The sequence below is a fragment of the Gobio gobio genome, assembly GCF_949357685.1.
Source record: "Gobio gobio genome assembly, chromosome: 9".
Lineage (NCBI taxonomy): Eukaryota > Metazoa > Chordata > Actinopteri > Cypriniformes > Gobionidae > Gobio > Gobio gobio.
In genome coordinates, this window is record NC_137115.1 from 12140008 (window position 1) to 12161699 (window position 21692).

The 21692-nt window shown below is 37.8% G+C and overlaps 1 protein-coding gene across 1 annotated transcript in view; it reads left to right on the top strand.

Moving 5' to 3' along the window:
• The window catches only part of cntn5 (contactin 5), a 460526-nt gene extending 440915 nt beyond the window's left edge, over positions 1-19611 (top strand). Inside the window, exons 19-24 of the mRNA XM_079825767.1 lie at positions 9919-10153; positions 11679-11788; positions 13003-13189; positions 15416-15528; positions 15614-15782; positions 18656-19611. Coding sequence (XP_079681893.1) covers positions 9919-10153; positions 11679-11788; positions 13003-13189; positions 15416-15528; positions 15614-15782; positions 18656-18759 — 918 coding nt within the window. The 3' untranslated portion in view covers positions 18760-19611. The remainder of the gene's footprint in view (positions 1-9918; positions 10154-11678; positions 11789-13002; positions 13190-15415; positions 15529-15613; positions 15783-18655) is intronic.
• Positions 19612-21692: the final 2081 nt, after the last annotated feature.

Consider the following 21692-nt stretch of genomic DNA (forward strand, 5'->3'; position numbering starts at 1 on the left):
TGGTAGGACCATCAAACAGGCCACCTTCTTCCATTGCTCCGTGGTCCAGTTCTGATGCTCACATGCCCACTGTTGGCGCTATTAGTGGTGGACAGGGGTCAGCATGGGCACCCTGACTGGTCTTGCAGCCTCATACACAACAAACTGTGATGCACTGTGTATCCTGACACCTTTCTATCAGAACCAGCATTAACTTCTTGAGCAATTTGAGCTACAGTTGCTCTTCTGTTTGACCGGACCACACGGGCCAGCCTTTGCTCCCAACGTGCATCAATGAGCCATGGCCGCCCATGACCCTGTCGCCAGTTCACCACTGTTCCTTCCTTGGACCACTTTTGATAGATATTGACCCCTGCAGACCGGGAACAAAAGAGCTGCAGTTTTGGAGATGCTCTGATCTAGTCGTCTAGCCATCACAACTTGGCCCTTGTCAAACTCATTCAAATCCTTACACTTACCCATTTTTCCTGCTTTTTGCATATTAACTTTGAGGACAAAATGTTCACTTGCTGCCTAATATATCCCACCCATTAACAGGTGCCGTGATGAAGAGATAATCAGTGTTATTCACTTCATAATGTTATGCCTGGTATACTGTATATATATATATATATATATATATATATATATATATATATATATATATATATATATATATATATATATATATATATATATATATATATATATATATATATATATATATATATATATATATATATATATATATATATAGTATATAATCTTTATTTTGTCAGTATATGACAAAATAATTGCAATCTGACTTTTAGGTTTTAGGCTTTTAATTTTGAGTAGCAGGTGGCTTGGCACGCTACCGCTTCAGAGTCGTTAAAATGGTCAATTAGTTTCTCTGGCACAAAAAATATTACAATAAATTCAACTAGAAAACATTGTTTGTATTCAAAACATAGTGACAAACAGCAGTAATTAACTAAATATTGAACTTCTAAATAGAAGGAACTGGTAAAAAAATGTGTAAAACATTTATTTGTACTTCATTATGCAAACCAACTGCCTACATTGAATCAGACTTCTCAACACGACATATGAGATTGATTATTGTCTCAGATTACACTGCTGTAAAACTGTATTGGCACATCAAAATATGATAATCTGCTTTTTATAAAACTGACTTTTTCAGGATACACCTGCATTTTGAGAGTGAGTTTGGTTAGAAATTAAATTGTAAACTTTTCTTTGTTGTGGAAGTTACCATCTTTATATTTAGTCCCTGCTGCTATGGTCCCTACTGGGCGAACAAAAAAGGCTTGACTTTTATTATTTATGCATAAAAGGCAGTATTCAAGTCACCTATATGGTGAACAGAAAATGCAACAGTCACACCTGTTAGTAAATACTGTTGTCAATCCCAGAAAACAGATTGTGTGTACATAGCCTCCTCATCATTGTATACAGCGTCTGTGGGCACTGTCCCATATAGACGTTTTAGCTCCACCCTGTTTATCTGAGTCCCGATTAACCACTTTAGAAGCACTGAATTGGCTCTGCATCTCCAATCAATATTAGTGTATTTGAGAAGATGTCGTGCTGCTTTGGCATTCGTGGCACGTGAACCGGCTGCTGTGCTGCCTCTGCAATCATCTCTGGGTGGTTGTGGAAGACCAGGGCGGCTGGGCAGAGCGCTGCTTATTAAACAGGATGAATGACTAAACAGCTCGCCCCGTCTGCTCATTAGTGTCTGCAGAAAGAGAAAAAGTATTACGGGCACTAGGAGCAATGGACTGGACCATTACAGTTGCCCTACTTCCTATTTGATGCCTGCCGCAGCACGCCATGCGTGCCGATATCAGACCACCAGCAGACTTCATTTGCACCGTGGGTGCCACTCCTTCGCCCAACAGCCTTTTTAGACGCGTGTTCCACATCGTTTTGTAGCAGAACTGCTTTTTCCTTTTTAAAGTGGCCATTTATTGGTCGCCCCATGCAGAAAAGCTCAGCCAGCACCAATAATGTTGGTTCAAGGGCTGTTAATTCAATTCCAACAAAAGTAGAGCGAGTTAATTACACAGCCACAGCACTAAAAGTGTGTGCTTATGTATTCAATGTGAAGGTACAGTCTATTCTCTCCCATCATCCGTCTGCATCTTATTTTAGGTGTTGCCGCCAAGGGATGTGATAATTTCAGAAGCGGGTGGAAATCAGTCAAAAATTGGCATGACGGACAGATTCGCTGCCAAAAAGAGAAGAGAGTACAGGTGTTTGTCAATTATTAAAATTGCCTAAGATTTAATTCCGCCGGCTTACATTTTAATTAAATTTCCCTTAATAGATTGCATTCCATTCTATTAAATGCCTAGCAGGTGTCGCGGACAGACTCTGATATCTTGTCCTCAAAAAAACATCAAGCAAGTGTCCAACCTCTTTTAAAGAAAGCAGCGAGGAAACTGTCAGCATCTGGACACACTCAAAAAAATAGCACATTGGTTGAACATGATTTAATCGTGGACAGTGGTTCCACGTGATTACACCACATTATCTTAACATGAACAGATAACATTCACTAAACATGATTTAAATACTTATTTTTAACTTGAATTCATTTTTTTTATTGAACTTCAATTAATCATGCTATCTTAAATGTAATCCTTGATGTTAAGCCGATATGTTTGCATCACTTCCAATGAATCCCATTTAGTCAAGTTACTACTATGTTATAAATTAATGAATATCACCCGTTTTCCCCATTATTCAATGATGACTACGGAGGCAGCAAATACACTCAAAAAAATTACTCTTTGCATGAACATAAAAAAATCATGGAAAGTATTTTCACATGATTAACTTGCTTTATATTATTAAAACAACTTTAATAGATTTAGCAGGTCCTCACCCCAAGCACATGCTCTTCACTTCACCACAATGGTAACCTCCAAAAACACTAACATAACACAAACTTTTAAACACCAACATAACAAAACATTAAGCATTAAAAAGTCTCTCCATTTTCTCATCTTGTTAAAAATGCATCAAATTGCACTTTATTTAAACATTTACTCTCCGAATTCAGCCCCTTTGCAAAGCATGATGGGTAGTGAAAGTCTTATTTCTTTGGGTTACTTGATTGAAACATGTTATTTCAAAATTAAAACTTTATGTTTAACCAACGAGTGACAGTTTTAAGTCAGTTTAACATGACACAATCATGTTGAAATGAAAAATAGCCAAAATGGCATTAATTCAACATGAATTGTTCAGGTAAAGTGAACAAAACTAAAAAATAATTTTTTTGACTGCAGGAAATATCCACTTGTGTGACCAGCCGACTCTATACAACCTTCCAGAATCCAGAAAAAGAATAATTTGTGTGTTTCAGCACTGCAAAATGCTAAACCACATTGCAAATACTCACCGCAATGGGCAAAAGGTCTGCCAGAAAATAGAAGTCATATCAGCGAAAGTGCTTTCAGTCTTTATAATAGCATGTTAGTAATCTCTGTGTTTAAGTGCACTCTTAAAAAAGATTCATTTTTATATGAATGCTTGTTTCTGCCACAAAATAAAAAAAGGTAACTTTGTATCTCCAAATTCAGGCTATTTTCCCTTCACAGTTGCTTGTTATATCCAACAATACCAACTTTATTTCTTGCTATTTCGAGTTTATAACTCTCAATTCTTACTTTTTTATCGCAATCCGAGGTTATATATCGCAATTTTGAGTTAATATCTAAAGCTATAAACTAGGAATGGCGAGAAATATAGTCCGAATTTTGACTAAAAACATTTCCAAGAGTAACGTATTCAGTCAGTGAATCATTCACAAATTACTCCCTCCTACTCAACCTTCCAGAACAAGAACCATTTGGGTGCTTTAGAAAAATATGTGTAATTCAAATCAAACTTTAGAGTTGTGGTGGAGAGGAAAGATTTTTGTTCAATAGCTTAAATAACTTAAATTTTCCTCACATTATGTTTCCATATGTCTTTAGAAGGTTTGCGACCCTTGAATCGCCATTGGCTAGAACATTTTTTGTTTACTCGCCAGACTGATATACTATTTTATTTATATTAGTGCTGTGAAATTGATTACTGTGTATAATTAGTATGTGTATATAAATATGCACACATGCATGTAAATATTTAAGAAATGTTTTTTTTATATTTATATATTTATATATAAAATATTTATATTTATATATAATATAAATTATATCAATATTTTTACAGTTTATACATTCAAATATTTCTGAAATATAAACATGTTTATTCAAATATACAAAATAATTATACACAGTACACACACATATTATGTAAGCAAACTTTGATAGATCGCCATTAATCGTTTGACAGCCCTAATATAAATATTTTAATAATATATATATATATATATATATATATATATATATATATATATATATATTTTTATTTTTTTATTTTTTTATTTTTTTATTTTAATAAGATAATACTACTACTACTACTAATTCTTCTACTAATAACAATATACAACGCACTAAGGATTGATGAGCTGCTGGGTTCATGAATATTAATCACGTTGTCTGCATTCGCTCGAACTGATTTGCTGAAATCAAAACAGTGAAGGCAATAGATCAGCACTAGCCAATGAGATTGCCGTTTGCGCATTAGTCCCGCCCACTACCGGAGAAACCGCATATCTTCAGCTTGTTCTTAAAAGCTGAATAATTCCAAATGAACTCTGTTGTTTTGACCGGAAAATACAACAAAGAATGTGGTTTACATGTAGCACGTCGATTCTGCGTGGTATTTAAGACTCTCTCTTTGCATGTGTGTTGTGTGTGTGAGAGAGAGAGAGAAACAGTGCTCTCAGCAAAGCGACGGCAAGTAGTGCGCCTTCACACTAGAGTTTACGGTACATCAAATACAGATACGCTGCGCATCTGTTGAGCTGAACTGAAATAGACAGATCGCTTGACGGAGAGCGAAACTCTGTTTCTCTAAGTGTTCAGCGAGTGAAAATATATCTATGCTAAACGTATTCTTAGCCTCTAACACACATAAACTGGCGAGTAAAATATAAGCATTTATTAGCCAATGGCTAATGATAGATATTATTTAGTCGCCCAGAGTGAAGATTTAGCCTACTTGCATATGCGAGTGATTTACTCACATTGTGGGTTGGTTTGTGTGGATTACTTTTATTGTACATAAAATCATCTGTGCATAACGACAAACAACATGTTGGCAGAGGAGTTAAAAATCTATATTAGTACTATACATTTGAAGAAAAGTTTAAACAGTGAAGTGTTAAAGGACTTCAACCTAGAGCAGAGCTTTAATATTTACCATTTACATTAACCAGGTGATTTCCGGAGTTACATCCATTGCACTGCATTAATTGATATTTGACACGTTATTTGCAAAATGTCGTCACCCGCAGAGTTTATTTACTGGAGGGCCTGAACCGAGCCCTTTGAAAAGACATTGATATGGTTCACAGAACAATGGCGAGCTCTCGCTGTATGCCGGGTCTTGAATATGTTGGATTAGCACATCTTTAATTGATGTGTTCAGGCTCATCATCAAGTGCTTGACATTCTCAAATGATCTGTTTCATTACAACAGAAAATCTCAGGATTCATTTGGGACTCTCTGACATTTTGATGTAATTCTGTGCCATTTAGTATTGCTACTTTCTTGGAACTGACATAACAAAAGATGTCATTTAACTGGAAAAATATGGAAATTGAAATATTTATGGATACATATTTAAAGCTTATGTGTGTTTTTGAAGCTGTTTGATGAAAAAAAGAGCTTTTTGCTCAGCAAAATATTGATCAGACAAGATCACATAAAAGGCGAGTTACTAGCCTCTTTCAATGGGAACATGTTTAACTATTTACATTGAACTGGACTAGCTATGCATATTAATTATCTTAAAGCTAATCTGGCTTTTATTTTTTTAACCCCCTCGAGTCGGCGGTCGACCGATTTGCTTTTTTTCTTATCAGTGCCAAAGAGACTCTTTTTTTTTGTCATTTTTTATCATTCAGGCAAGTGTTATACATCATGTTAAGTTTCTATTTTTTGTGTACAGTCACAATAAAAACTAATTGTTGTGCTTTTTGCAAAATAAATAAAACAGAGATGATGCACGATCTTCAGCCTCTCTGTAAATGATATCTAATCTGATTCTCTTCAGAAAATGACCTGTAGCTTAGTAAAAAAACGTATCACACAAACATGAGACATTTGTCTAAAGAAACGTTAAAATGTCAGGTTTTAAATAATGTTACTCAAATCGAAAACAAATATTCTGTGTTTATGTAATCTGTTTGAAAAGAGAGAGATGTCAGTCGTTCGCAAGCCTCTTCATTATCCGGTAATGCGACCACGCCCACGGAGCGCATGCTCTTTGAGATTCAAATAGTGAGGCGATCCATGCGTCAACACCCTCATCAACTCAAACAAATACTTCAAGTGAAGCGCTACACTTCAGCTACATCATTTTGAGACGCGTTGAGGAATAATCCTGGAATAATTCTCCTCATGAAAAGCTTTTCATGTTCTGTTCAGAGCAATGGATTCAGCAGCTGATTGTGGTAGGCTAAGTTTATTCTGTTAGCATCTGTGAATATTAAATTCAAAAAGACATCATAGACGCAAGACTGTTTAGACAAGATTTATTTTGCTTGTTTTTCGTTTTGTATCAATTGTAACAGTGTGATATAACAGTGTGAGATATCTGAGAGATTTCTGTCCCTCCATTGAAAGTTAATTCACTCTAAACTATGATGATTAAAAAAGTCAATAAATGCTCAAACGTGCTTGCTTGATGTGCGAGAACCAATGAGGTTTGTTCTTGTTAGTCAAGCAAGTATGGTTTAACTTCTGTTTACTGTGTTTGATGTGCTCCATTTATGTGCTTTAATCAATCTTCATATGTTAATAAAAGTCTAAATGAAAGGTGCAGTGAGCGATTTCTGAAAAACATTGTTGAAAGTAGATCAGATCAAGTGCCACATTAAACTTGTAGCCAATCAGCAGTAGTGAGCAAGAGAGAGATTTGAAGAAAGACTGTAGAAAGACATTACAAAAGAGAAAAGGTCAGAGAAATAACAGGTCAGTGCCTGGTTGCATAAAGCACCTTAAGTGTTTCCCTCAAGTATGATACTTAAAGGGTTAGTTCACCCAAAAAATGAAATTTCTTCCATTAATGATTCACCCCGATGTTGTTCCACGCCCGTAAGACCTCCGTTCCTCCTCGGAACACAGTTTAAGATATTTTAGATTAAGTCCGAGGGCTTTCAGTCCTTTGAATGTAAGTGTAAGCACACTTTGCTGTCCACGTCCAGAAAGGTAATGAAAACATCATCAAAGTAGTCCATATGTGACATCATTTGGTTAGTTAGACTCTTTTGAAGCGTCGACAATACATTTTGGTCCAAAAATAACAAAAACTAAGACTTTATTAAGCACTGTCTTCTCTTCCGGTTTAGTTTGAATCCGCGTTCACGCGCCACAGTGACGCTGCTGACGTAAGACGCTGTGACGTGACCCCTGTGATCGCACCAGATAACACGTCACAGCGTCTTACGTCAGCAGCGTCACTGTGGCGCGTGAACTCTCAAAAGAGTCTAACTAACCAAATGATGTCACATATGGACTACTTTGATGATGTTTTCATTACCTTTCTGGACGTGGACAGCAAAGTGTGCTTACACTTACATTCTAAGGGCTGAAAGCCCTCGGACTAAATCTAAAATATCTTAAACTGTGTTCCGAGGATAAACGGAGGTCTTACGGGTGTGGAACAACATTGGGGTGAGTCAATAATGGAAGAAATTTCATTTTTGGGTGAACTAACCCTTTAAGGGGCGATTTCCCCTTACCTAAGAGAATAACTTAAGGGTGTTGCAAATAATCTCTTAAACATTTCTCTTAGGTAAGGGAAACATTTAAGTGTTTCACGACAGCGATCCTGGATTCACGTTTGAAAAGTCGCCATAGATATGCAAAACACTAACTCTAATGCTGCGTTCACACCAAACGTGAATAGAGCGTCAAATTCGCGTCTAGTTTGACGCTTGAAACTTTGAATGCATTCGCGCGTCCAAAGCGAGATTTACGCGCGTAAAAAGCAAGCGTTTGAAGCGAAATTGACACGCGTCCTTTGGCACTTTTCATAGTGTGTGCGGCCGCGAAATTGAAAAATAATACTGTTATTGTGTCACGAAATGTCGTTTTAAGAGTTGTTAATGTAGTTGTTTAAAGTTCAAATCTGTGGTTTATTTGTAAAGATAGCGCCTATTTAAAAATGTTGGGAGATCCCGGCGATCACCAGGAGCTCGCGCTCATGTAACCCGCCTGGAACAGCCTTACCTCGGCTAGTCCTCCTGACTTTTGCCGCAGGTAAACGAGAAATGTTACTTAGGGAAATTACCGTTAAGGGGTTTTTTTGCAACACTTAACGCTTTTAAAGGGATTACTTAAGTGAAAAAAACAGCATTTAAGGGGAAGTGTTTATGGCGTTTCACTTAAAGAAACCCTTAAGTAACACTTAACACATTTTCTGTAACACCCTTAGGTTTAAGGGAAACATAAGGGCGAACTTAAGGGAAAATTACACTTGCACATAGAACTCCATGTTAATATTAGAAAAGCTTTCTGGCGCTGGAGAGGCCTAAGTGGGAAGGCCTAAAAATGGATGGAGATGTTGCATTGTTTTTGCTCAATACATGAGTATTATTGGTTTTGAGTAGGTGCTGCTGGTGACTAACAACCAACTCTTGCTTGTATATACTTTTGTATACTATATGTTAATTTCTGTTCATCCATGTTCATTCATAATCTTTGCTTTATTTTATTGTGAAGCTTTATATTGCTTTGCTACTGCTATGATAAAGAGACATCCGCTCTTGCATTGCGTGTTTGTGCATTTTGGGGGCGGAGCAATGAAGAGAGGGGTGTGTTTGTTTGAGTTGATTAAACTGCTTGTCCTAATTTTTGTTTCTAAGATGAATGAAAGTCTTACGAGTTAGGAACGACATAGGAATGAGAAAATGACTGAACTTTTTGGGTGAACTGTACTTCTAAGATTGTAGATAGGCTCAATTTTGATTTCATGTTGACTCTTGAAGATAATATGCATTTAATATTCATTACACATTTAACATCCCTGTCTACAGTTCATGATTGAATTTTAAAGCTACAGTCCGTAACTTTTTGCGCTCTAGCAGTTAATAAACAGAGCTGCATGCGTCCTGCGGAAGAACATTGCAGCCGGAGCTACTTCTCTCTGTTTATGTCTATGGCGAGTCACGCAAGGACTGTGCTCCTCCGCAGCGGTTCCTACCAGACCGGTCTGAAATAGTCCCAATATAAACACTTATTATAAGTGTACCATAATGATTCAGGGTAAGACAAAATCGCGGTTTGGAAAATGGATTCATGTTGTACATTCTCATTATGTAATTTTTGTAAATCTTGAACACAAAAAGAGTTACGTACAGCAGCTTTAAAAGTGAATTCAGTTGAATTGTACTTACTTTTAACTAGCCCCAGCAGAGCAAACAAAAATGATGCAAAACTTACAAAGGATTTCACCATCTATGCTTACCTGGAAGAAGCAATTTTTTACACATTACAAATCAAATAATTGGCCAGACTACCTCTTCAGGGCTGATAATTCCCAGCCAAAAGTCTTCACAAATAACCTGCTGCATGACCGTTTACCCTCCCCTCATTTCACCGAGCTCAGCTGGCTGTGTAGGCTATTATTAGGATCCTTTTTCCAATTTCCGATCTTGTTGCAGAGATTTTTTTTTTTACCTAAGCAAACTCAAATATTTTGAGCAATATTTTCAGAATGAGTGTAAACAATGTTATTATCGCCCTGCAAAAAAAGAAAAAGAAAAAGAAAGATTCCAGGGCTCATATTAATGTTTCTTTTTTTTTTCTCAGCCCGTCTCAGAAGAATTTCAAAATGGAGAAGGTTTCGGCTACATCGTGGCGTTCCGGGCCAATGGCACACGTGGATGGAAAGAGAAAATGGTGACCTCAGCGGACTCCACCACCTATAAATACAGAGACGAGACCTTCCCCCCTCTCACCCCGTTCGAGGTGCGGGTGGGGGTGTATAACAACAAAGGAGATGGGCCCTTCAGCGGGGTGGTTACTGTGTTCTCTGCAGAAGGAGGTGAGGGTCATAAGTGCGCAGGGCTCTGATTGATGGGATTTATTGCTGTCTTATATAACTTCAATAAAGTGCAGCTCAACAGTACAGACAGAGTTTCTCAAACTTTGAAGTTCATCACACAACGACTAAACCAGGGCTGTGGATGGATGTACTATATGATATTGTGTCCCAATTTTGAGGTAGAGGTACTACCGTATAGCAAGGAATTCAAAATGCAAAATCCAAAATACAGTGCACGAGAGCGAAAAATCAAAATTAAATTGCATTGTAGTTTAAATATATATCAAATGCAGTTAGTTTAGAGCACTTTTCTGACCCACTCAAGTAGGAGCACATCTTGATATTTAATTTCATAATTATTTATATTGTCTTTGAAATATAGCTGAAGTGTACTGTCGAATGTGCTTTAATGTAATTACTAGTGAAACTTGTATGTTGAATCTGCTCATTTTTGAATTGAGTTGCAATTTAATACATTTAACATGAATTAACTTTAAATGTAATATCAAATAACATATTACTGTTAAAATGATAATCAAGTTGTTTTATGCTTTAGTCAACATCAAAATAAGTGTAATTCTTTAAAGCATGACAAAAGATTAAAGCAATGATTTAAAATGTCCTTTTATTTTGACATTATTATATTATTATTTGACATATATGAACATAGTCATTAAAGTGCCCTTTATTTAATTAAATCCAAATTCAATTTATATTATCCACAAGTGTTTGGTTTTTTTTGGCGGGGGTTTAAGATTCACATTCAGTACACTTCAGCGCACAAAAATACATATTATAAAATATGTTCACGCTGTTCTTTTTCATAAAATGAAAGTACAGTATGTGGTGACCCATTTCAAATGGGGTTGAACTTGAGAAACTGATGAGTTTAGATGAATGGGATCAAAAGATCTGATTCAAAATAACAATTAAAATTGGTCAAGAAGTGCTAGAGTTAATATCAAGAGTTTCAGAAGACTTAGAATATGAATCATAAATATTACTTTTTTGATGCTTTTGCACTCTTTTTGAAGTTGTACTTGACAGTCAGCAAATTATGAGATATTTTTTGTGGAAACTATCCCTTTAATTTACGTAATCTCAGTTGTGGTTTTATGACCAAAACATTACTTTTGAGGACTTTTTTGACCTTTAAAAAAAAAAACATTTACTGCACACACAGAAATTGTCAAGAGGACCAAACCATTAAAGTGTGAGATCACACTGTGTCAGGCTGATTTTACGGTAACCGTGCAAGTGCCGTTTCCTGTGACTGCTACTAATGTGATGGATGTTCTGTGTCTCTGTCACCTCTCAGTCTTACAGCGTTTCTCTCAGGATTTTCCTTCACGATCACAGGGCTTCACAACTTACCATTTACACTGGTCGCTCTGGCTGATAACACATAAGAGATACTGATGAAATGTATCCCTAACACATCGTCAAGCAGGCGTATAGAGTGATTTATTATGTGTTTTATGTGTTATTTGATGTGGAATCTGAAGTGTACTGGTTTTAAATGCAGAACCCAGGGAGCCTCCTTCGGAAGTGCAGGCGTTCGCCATCTCCTCCTCCGAAATTAAAGTGACATGGAAGCCGCCCATCCCTGGCCCTGGAAGACCCCAAGGCTACGAGGTTAGAGAGAGAGATGAATGAATGAATAGAAGGATTTGTGCCAAACAGTTTTTCTTTTCTATTGTAAAATATTTTAAAGTATATTCAATGATATGTTTTAAAAATATATATTTTGAATGTTCAGCTTCCATTACTCCAATCTTAAGTGTCACAAGATCCTTCAGAAATCATTCTGATATGTTGATTTGGTGCACAAGAAACATTTCTTATTATTATCAAAGTTGAAAACAGTTTTGTGGCTCTGTTGCGCACAAATCATCCGCCATGGTCCTGTCAATCATCTCACCTTACTCCCGTCACGTGATCAGTGAACTGTGATTCCTGCTGCACTGTGTGTGTGCGTGCGACTGCAGCTTGTGTAAACTAATTGTAAACTATTAACAATAGTTCAACAATAGTTTTACAATTGAAGCAACCGTTATCCAACTGAATTAAATCGTTTTTATTTCAAGAAAAAGGCGAAACGACAGTGGAGGATGTAATGTAAACGTAGCGGTGGCATATTCTATGCTAATTTCACACTCACGCTCCATCATCGCGAGAAATCTCGTCACATTTTAATCTCGTGGCACGAGATCTCGTCTAGAACATGTGCACACCCCTAATAAATCAGCCTTTAAAATTCACAATAGAGGCGCGTGGAGTTATGAGGTTTGACTGACAGTTTGAAGATCCAATGGAATTACGAGGTTTAGTCACAAGCTCTTTTTAATACTTTTCATTGGTTAAATATTTGCAAATACACAGACAGATGTACAGTAAAAGGTGACAAAGTAATGATTTATGAAAAAAAAAATCACGGAATATGGAGATACAAGGTTTCCGCCTGACAGCAACGATGTGTAGACAGTGGCAGCTCACTAGGTTTTGAAACTTGAGTCACGTACATGATCGTTCACCCTTAACTTTTCTTCATCATTGTCTTCTCAACAGACAACAGTTGTGCTTTCTGAATGAAGGAAATTATTCTATGCAGTATTACACAGTTCAGAAAGATTATCAGATTTAATCGCCGGGAGATATCACATGCTCGCCTATTATGCTCTTCATGCAAAATGTATGACAGTTATTTAAATCAAATGGCACAATATTACATAAATTTGGCGACTCTCATTCTCTCATTTATTGAGGCAACCCAGTCTCATTTTCTGTATCACTGCAAAAAATCTTAAATTAAGGAATGAATGAATGGCAAATTGCCTTGTTGGGAACAGGTGAGCTTCTGGAAAGACATTGAGCAGGAGGAGACGGGGAAGAAAAAGAGGACGGCGGGGAATGAGACGACCATGCTTCTGTCAGGGCTGGAGGGAAACACACAGTATCTGGTCTCTGTGAAGGGATTCAACAGCGTCGGCCAAGGACCAGCCAGCTCATCCATCAAGATCAGCACTAAAAAAAATGGTGAGTTCCATGCAAGCAATACCTACAATGATTAGGCATAACATTATGACAGAATATGGAGAGGTAAAGTGCACTGATTATCTCTTCAGCACCTGTTAGTGGGTGGGATATATTAGGCATCAAGTGAGCATTGTGTCCTCAAAGTTGATGAGTTAGAAGCAGGAAAAATGGGCAAGCGTAAGGATTTGAGCGAGTTTGACAAGAGACAAATTGTGATGGCTAGACGGTCAGAGAATCTCCAAAACTGCAGCTCTAGTGGGGTGTTCCTGGTCTGCAGTGATCAGTATCTATCAAAAGTGGTCCAAGGAAGGAACAGTGGTGAACCGGAGACAGGGGCATGGCCAAGGCTCATTGATGCACGTGGGGAACGAAGGCTGGCCTGTGTGGTCCAATCAAACAGATGAGCTCAAATTGCTCAAGAAGTTAATGCTGGTTCTGATAGAAAGGTGTCACAATACACAGTGCATCGCAGTTTGTTGCATAGCCGCAGACCCGCCAGGGTACCCATGCAAATGAACACAACTTCAATACATTTTGAAGCCTATATTAAATCGCCAGAATTAAACACCACGGTTGCATGACTTCAACGCCACCACAATTAAGCTTTTAGTCTTTGTTTAAAACATTAGAAACGTTGGAATAGTTTGTAAGAGCATAATTATAAACACACAGAGACTGTAAAAGCGGACTAGTGAGTTTACCTGTTCGAAGTAATGGCGTCCTGACATCCTCTGTAGTAATTTAGCCACTTGGGTAACACTTTATAATAACTTTCAGTTATAATTTACTTATAATGATGAACTAATCTAGCCTGAAGTCGTCATACTCTAGTCAGAATATGAGTCTGATACTGCTCCATTAGGCTGTGATTATGAGGCATGTTTCAACCTAACCAGGAAAGAAAATGCCTCTGCACTCAATTGGATAGACCTACAACCAATCAGAGCAATGGAGCGACGCATAGTTGTCAACAGAACTCAACTGCACGCACGCTGGAAGTAGAAGAAGAAGATGAGTGTAAAACGATCTTTGCCGGTGTTGTAAAAAATAATTTAAGGATACACCGAGTGCTTACCAACGCGATCATCATTTTTTAGAGAAATAGTAAAGGTGAATGCATACGAACAAGTTCTCCATTTAGGATTAGAACAAATTTAACCCAAGCGCTCTTTGGTGACGTGCATGATTACATTACTGTTAGTCATCTGTCCATCATCGTATAAAGCCCACCCTGACAATTTGATTGGTCCGAACAGCTTCTGTTCGGGCATAGTTGCTCCACAACGGATCAAGTCCAGACCGAACTTCCCGACCTCAAATGTTGTGGGCGGGGCTAAGTTCGGCCGGCATCCAGGCTAGAACTAATCATTTACAAAACATGACTATACATTCATAAATTATTAATAAGTGGTAAGCTAATTTTATGAATATTTGGTTAATTCAGTTATAAGTCATTTATAAATGATTAGTTAATGATGAACTAATCATTTACAAAACATGACTATACGTTCATGAATTATTAATAAGTGGTATGCTAAGGATTTACAAATGTGTTGAGTTATCTCCAAAAATGTGTAAATCATTCAATAAATTAAACAGATCAGTAGTAGATTTCACTTATATATCACTTATAAATCATTTAAGTATTTTTCAAAATTGTTTTAGTATCATTATCTCAGTAAACAATGGTTATTAATGAACAAATGATGAACAAAAGCGTTACCTAAAACAAAATGTCTAGAACCTTTGGTGACCACAGACCTTATTTCAGGCATTTAACCCAACACTCATTGACTTCAGGACGATGGAACTGGAAGCTCCAAACTCGTTTCTTGGTTATGGCCTACAAAAATGCAACATCCCTGCACTACTCTATTGGTAACTCACCATAAAAAATATCATCAAAATCCCACTCCACACAACTGTAAATTAAACATCAGATATCTTCTGATGTGATTGTGTCTGGTCACACAACAGTCCACATTCATTGTGGACAGAAAAATTGCTTGTTGCTGGAAACTTGGCGAATTGTGATGGGTTCACACACTTTGTCAACATAGTGCTGTCTAGAAGGATGTATGAATAGAAATGGACCTTGAGAGGAGGATTATCACTTGTATATTCCAATTAATATGTGATCATCGCTCATTTCAGACCTTCATTTTTTTTTTAAATGAGCTTTTTATCTTACTCTTTTGTTATCTCGCTCTCACTCTCTCTTTTCAGCCCCAAGTCTACCCCCAGGCAACTTGATGTGGATTCAGGAGGGGAACAATGTTTCTCTATCCTGGGATCCAGTGAAAGCAAGGGACAATGAGTCAGAAGTCATTGGGTACAAGGTTGGTATCGCACAGATACTGTGGATGTAAAGGGAAACCTCAATGCCACTGCAAGTATTTGATGTTTGTTTGTTTTTCATCGCAGGTGTTATTGCGTCAGGAGGGACGGGGCCACAGCCAAGTCATGAGGACTCCAAACTCAGCCGTTGTCCTGACTCTTCCTGAGGGGGGAACATACATCATTGAGGTGCGTGCAGTCAGTGAAGGAGGTGAAGGAGCCGCCAGCGCTCAGGTCAGAGTGCTCACCTCCTCAGGTAAGCAATGGCTCGGGTCAAATTCACAGTGTGTTTTTTCAGATTTGAGGATGTGTACAAATAGCAGTAGGCTCGACGGATTTCACTTAATTCCTCTTTAATTACCTTTCCTACACACACCTACACAGCCAATTAAGTTCTCCTCCACCTGAAAAGGAAAGAGAAGTTTACCAATTTTATACTACCAGGACTAGCGGGCTATTGTAGAGCAATTACAGTTCAATTCATTTTTGATTTCTTATTCACACACACACTCAAAAACAAAAAAAAATCTGCTGTGTTGTGATTATAGTGCTTGCAAAGCAGCACTATGTGATCGTACTTTTACTTATCCATGTCTTTCTGCAGTTAATTCAGCTCAAACTTAAAGGATTAGTTCACTTCAAAATTAAAATGTCCTGATAATTTACTCACCCCCATCTCATCCAAGGTGTTCGTGTCTTTCTTTCTTCAGTCGAAAAGAAATGAATGGTTTTGAGGAAAACATTCCAGGATTTTTCTCCTCACAATAGACTATAGACACAATAGAAAATGTATATACTTTTTAACCTAAATTGCTCATCTTACGCTGCTCTGCGGCTTGCCACGGATTGCGTAATCACGTCGGAAAGGTCACGCTAGACTTAGGCGGAAGTACCGCCCAAAGTGAACATGTGAGGACTAATACAAATGCCCTTTACCAAAAAACACTCCATCTTCAACTTCAAAATCATCCAACATCGTTGTTTTACCTTTTTTTACCAAAGGACAAAATTAGTTTGTATTAGTCTTCGCGTGTGCACTTTGTAAACACGGCGGCGGTACTTCTGCCTACGTCTAGCGTGACCTTTCTGACGTGATTGCGTAATCACTGGCGTGCCGCAGAGCAGCGTAAGATGAGCAATTTAGGTTAAAAAATATATTCATTTTTATTTTATTTTTTTTAAATGATGGATAATTTCGCCAGATAAGACCCTATTCCTCATCTGGCATCGTGCAGAGCCTCTGAAGCCCATCGAAGCTCTTTGAAACTGCATTTATTTAGACCTTCAACATTTTGGTTGCCATTGAAGTCTATGATGTGGAGAAAAATCCTGGAATGTTTTCCTCAAGCCTAATTGTTATATTAAGTCAGATGGGCTACAAGTTATTTCTATGGTATGCCAAAAAGTGTTTATTTTTAAATGTGATTTTTTGTTTTTTACATTTAACCGGTATTTACTATAATTATTTTCAAATAAAAGCATTTTCTTTATAATTTTTTTTTTTTAAAATACAATATTTGGTCTTCAATAAAGCCTATTTCCAAAAGGCTTGAAAAAGGGGGTTCGTCTATCCTATATATATATGTATATATATATATATATATATATATATATATATATATATATATATATATATATATATATATATATATATATATATATATATATATATATATATATATATATATATTAGTAGTGGGCCGTTATCGGCGTTAACGTGCTGCGTTAACGTGAGACTCTTATCGGGCGATAAAAAAAATATCGCCGTTAATCTATTCTCAAAGTTGGGTTGGGAGCTGGGTCTATACTACGCAAGCTATGATGACTTTCACCTTGATATTTTAGCGCAGATGTATACCTAGCCGAATTGCACTGTAGGGGGCAAGAGAACGAGTCTTCGAACCTGTGTGTATGCCTACTAGTGTTGTCAAAAATATCAATGTTTCGCTATGAATCGATACTGAAATATCTGAAACGATACAATACTCATTTTCTACAGTATCGATATCAGCTGCGCTCTCCTCTCCGACTGACAGCGAGTTGACATGCACCCACCTCCTCTCATTCAGTCCAGTTAACCCTCTGAACATGGCGAACGGGTGTTCTGCTGGATTTTTCTTCATGACAGCGTGTTAGTATTGTTGTGACCGGTCTGAATTTCGCGCGGGGTTGCACATAACGTTAATTCTACTAATTCCCGCAGATTTCGCGCTCGCATCTGAAGCGCACACACACATACCGTAATAAAGCCGCCTCTGACATACAAGTGCAAAAATGAGCTCCTTTTTCCAGCTTATTAATGGACAAATACACTCAAAAATGTCTCAATGCCCATCTTGGTGAGTTTGAACGTAAACACAGTCATAACCAGCTCACAGGAACAGTGTTTGGGATCCATGTGTGCGTTAGGTCTTAAAGGGACAGAAGTTATTTATTATTCAAACTACAAAAAGACAAACGATCACTTACGAGCACACATATTCTGAATGCCTTCGGCAGATTAATCTAGATTAATTCCAAGATTACAGTGAGATTAATCTAGATTAAAAAAATTTATCTATGCCCACCACTAATATATATAGTATATAGTATAGTATAATATATATACTGTATACGTATAATACAGTAATTAAAATCAAACAGAGAGTGGTTCTAGAACCTCTGGGGTTTTTATTAGGGATACAGGGGGTTCGTGACTTTATGAAACGCTATCATATAAAAATGCATGAATAAAAAATAAAAACAATCAAAATGTTTAATAAATATTTGATTTCTTTATCTTTCTGTCATGTGAGCATTAACTGACATCAGAGAAGCATGAACATGTTTAAATTACTGAATGGTTAAATTACTGAAAACTTAACTTAAAATCTCAGCGACTACTTCAAGATCCAAGATACTTCAAGAAGATAAGACAGCGTTGGCATATTTGCATAACCTGGTGACCAGACTAAGCTGGTTTAATTTTGACTTAATCTTTCAGTTGGTCAGGCTGAGCGACTGGCTTAAACAACCAGCTTAGTTTTTGTTAGGTCTCAGTTATAAATAGATAAATAAAATATTTTAATGGGCCACATGTGTACTGATGTTACATATCTAATTTCCCTCTTTGTTTTATTTCACTTCCAGGGGTGCGTGCAAAGAGTGGGCAGCCCTCTGTCCGTAATCTGCCTCCAGGCTTGGCATGGACTGCACTTTTTCTGTCATTAATGGTGCCTTCTTTCCCCTTGTGAGGCTACAGAGTCATGTACTGTTCCTTTAAACCTTCCCTCCGCCTCCCTCCAAACGACCACTCCCACCCACCCCTGTATGAAGGGGATGGGCTCTCCCTCCTCCACACAGACTGCCTGCTTTGGCCTCTACCATCATCAGGACCTGAGGGCCAGCCAAAGGGAAGCGCTTCTTTTCCAAGGATCAAGAAATGCCTCCAATTTCAGACAACTCCGTTGTTTTTATTTTCTGGGCGTATATGTTTCTTTTCCAGATCTTTGTTTGGGATATCATTGTAGTATTGTGCTGTACAAAGTGCGGAGACAGTTGTTTAAAATCTCCATGAAGCTGTAAGAGACTTTTTTAGGGACTGCTGCCCAGAACAGCTCTCAAAGTCACTGAAGCCGCCCACTGCTCTGTGCCACTGTGGCTTCCCTTGTTACATTACTGCATCCACTTGACCCTTTGGCTGCCCGACAAGCAAATGCAGAGTAAGCTCAGTAGAAATAAGTGCATTGTTTTCTTATCACAAGTGGAGAGTGTGGAGACAACGAAGAAAAAAAAAAACATTTTTATAGTACCGAAAATCTTACTATTTCCAGACTTGCTTTTTGTACATTGTGTTACCTTTAGAGAAACAAAAAATGTGGAACAGTGGTGTGTTTCGGTCGGCTGCGTCCAAGTTTTTGAACTTCTGTTTCATTTTTGTTACGTTTGGTGGGTTTTGAGAACTAGCAAGGTTGCTGGGCAACAGGGGGACAGACGGACGAACCAGAGATAAAAGGTTTGGACTCAACTTGTAGTGCCCAAACACTTCTGTAGACAAAGACAAAGGCTGATCTGTAACAGTTGAAATAAATGTGATGTATATTTTTAAAAGGCCTCTGGTGTGTGTGTTCTAGGTAAAGGCGCCAGCTGAATTGATTATGATCGATTCCCTGTATTAACAAAGTTTGCTGAGCACAGAATATTGAATTCGAGAGGATTATTTTGCTCAAGAATGATTCTGTCCTCCCATGATTCAATGGTAAGTGTTTAGATAAGTGACTCTTTACACCTGCTGTTAACATGCGTTTGAAGTAATTAGATCACAATAAGCACTTGACCGTATTAAAGTCAGATGTAAATGTACCCTAGATGCGATCACTGAAACAGGGGTGTATTTTGACTACAGTAATATGTACTACAAAGGTTATGCTACAAATAATCCCTATCCATCATTTTGATGGATTTTCCATCATGATCTGGTGTTTTTAAGGTGACATTAAATCACTAGAACTTCTCTTTTAGTTACCAAGCGCTCTGTTGAGGGTTCTTGGCTTTTTATTTTTTATTCTGCTCTTTAAATGCTAAGAAGAGACAAGAAGCCACACTCTTTCGATCTGGTCACCCGAGTTAATGATCGATATCCCATGAATTATTCCATTGGGCCGCTCTTGGAATCTCACCCCCAAATACTCCCTCACTCTCTCCCAGTCTATTTTCATGGAGGTACTTTAAAACCAAATTTTTTCTCATTTTCTTTTACTGAGGGAATGTTTCTAAAGCAGGGAAACACAATAGACTGAATTACTAAATATCCATCAATAGAATTATGTAAATGAGAGAACATTTTAGATTCACACAACCCCTAATGTAATATGTAAGTGTTGTCTTACATTTAGCAGTTAAATATGATCAACTCTGTAACACTTTGGAATGAAAGTAAATACACTTTAGTATACTTGTTTGACCCCCTTGAGTAGGACTTAAGTACTTACGTATACACTATATTGCCAAAAGTATTGGGACACCCCTCCAAATCATTGGATCCAGGTGTTCCAATCACTTCCATGGCCAAAGTTGTATACAATCAAGCACCTAGTTCTACAAACATTTGTGAAAGAATGGCTCTCAGGAGCTCAGTGAATTCAAGTGTGGTACTGTGATAAGTTGCCATCTGTGCAATAAGTACATTTGTTAAATTTCCTCACTACTAAATATTCCACTGTTAGTGGTATAATAACAAAGTGAAAGCAATTGGGAACAACAGCATCTCAGCCATGGAGTGGTAGGCCACTTGCAATCACAGAGTGGGGTCAGCGCATGCTGAGGCGCACAGTGCGCAGAAGTCGCCAACTTTCTGCAGAGTCAATAGCTACAGACCTCCAAACTTCATCTGGCCTTCACATTAGCTCAAGAACAGTGCGTAGGGAGCTTCATGGAATAGATTTCCTTGGCCGAGCAGCTGCTTCCAAGCCTAACATCAAGTGCAATGCAAAGCGTGGGATGCAGTGGTGTAAATCACACCGCCACTGGACTCTAGAGCAGTGGAGACGTGTTTTCCGGAGTGAAGAATCACGCTTCTCCGTCTGGCAATCCGATGGACGAGACTGGGTTTGGCGGTTGCCAGGAGAACGGTACTTGCCTGAATGCATTGTGCCAAGTGTAAAGTTGTGGAGGCGGGGATTATGGTGTGGGGTTGTTTTTCAGGGGTTGGGCTTGGCCCCTTAGTTCCAGTGAAAGGAACTCTTAATGCTTCAGCATACCAAGACATTTTGCTAAACAGAAAAGACATTTTTCGTCTTTTCTGTTCAGCAGAAGAAAGAAATTCATACAGATTTTGAACAACTTGAGGGTGAGTAAATGATGACAGAATTTTTATTTTTGGGTGAATTATACCTTCAAGTGGCCTTGTATTTCAATAATATTGTTATCTGCAAGTACAGTTTTATACTACAAGTGCACACTCATTACAGATAAGCGCACTTCTTTTTCACAAGGGGTGACCCATCTAAAGAATAGCCTGAGACAATCTGAATACAAAGTACATGTAAATGCCAGGTATAAATGAGGCAATCTGCCTGTAGTGCCCTGCAATAACTTGACAGGTTATTTGACCTCCTGAAGTGAGATTCAAAATAAAAGTGTGCATTCTCAGCCCAAGGGCACTGCAAATGGCATCGGAACAAATACA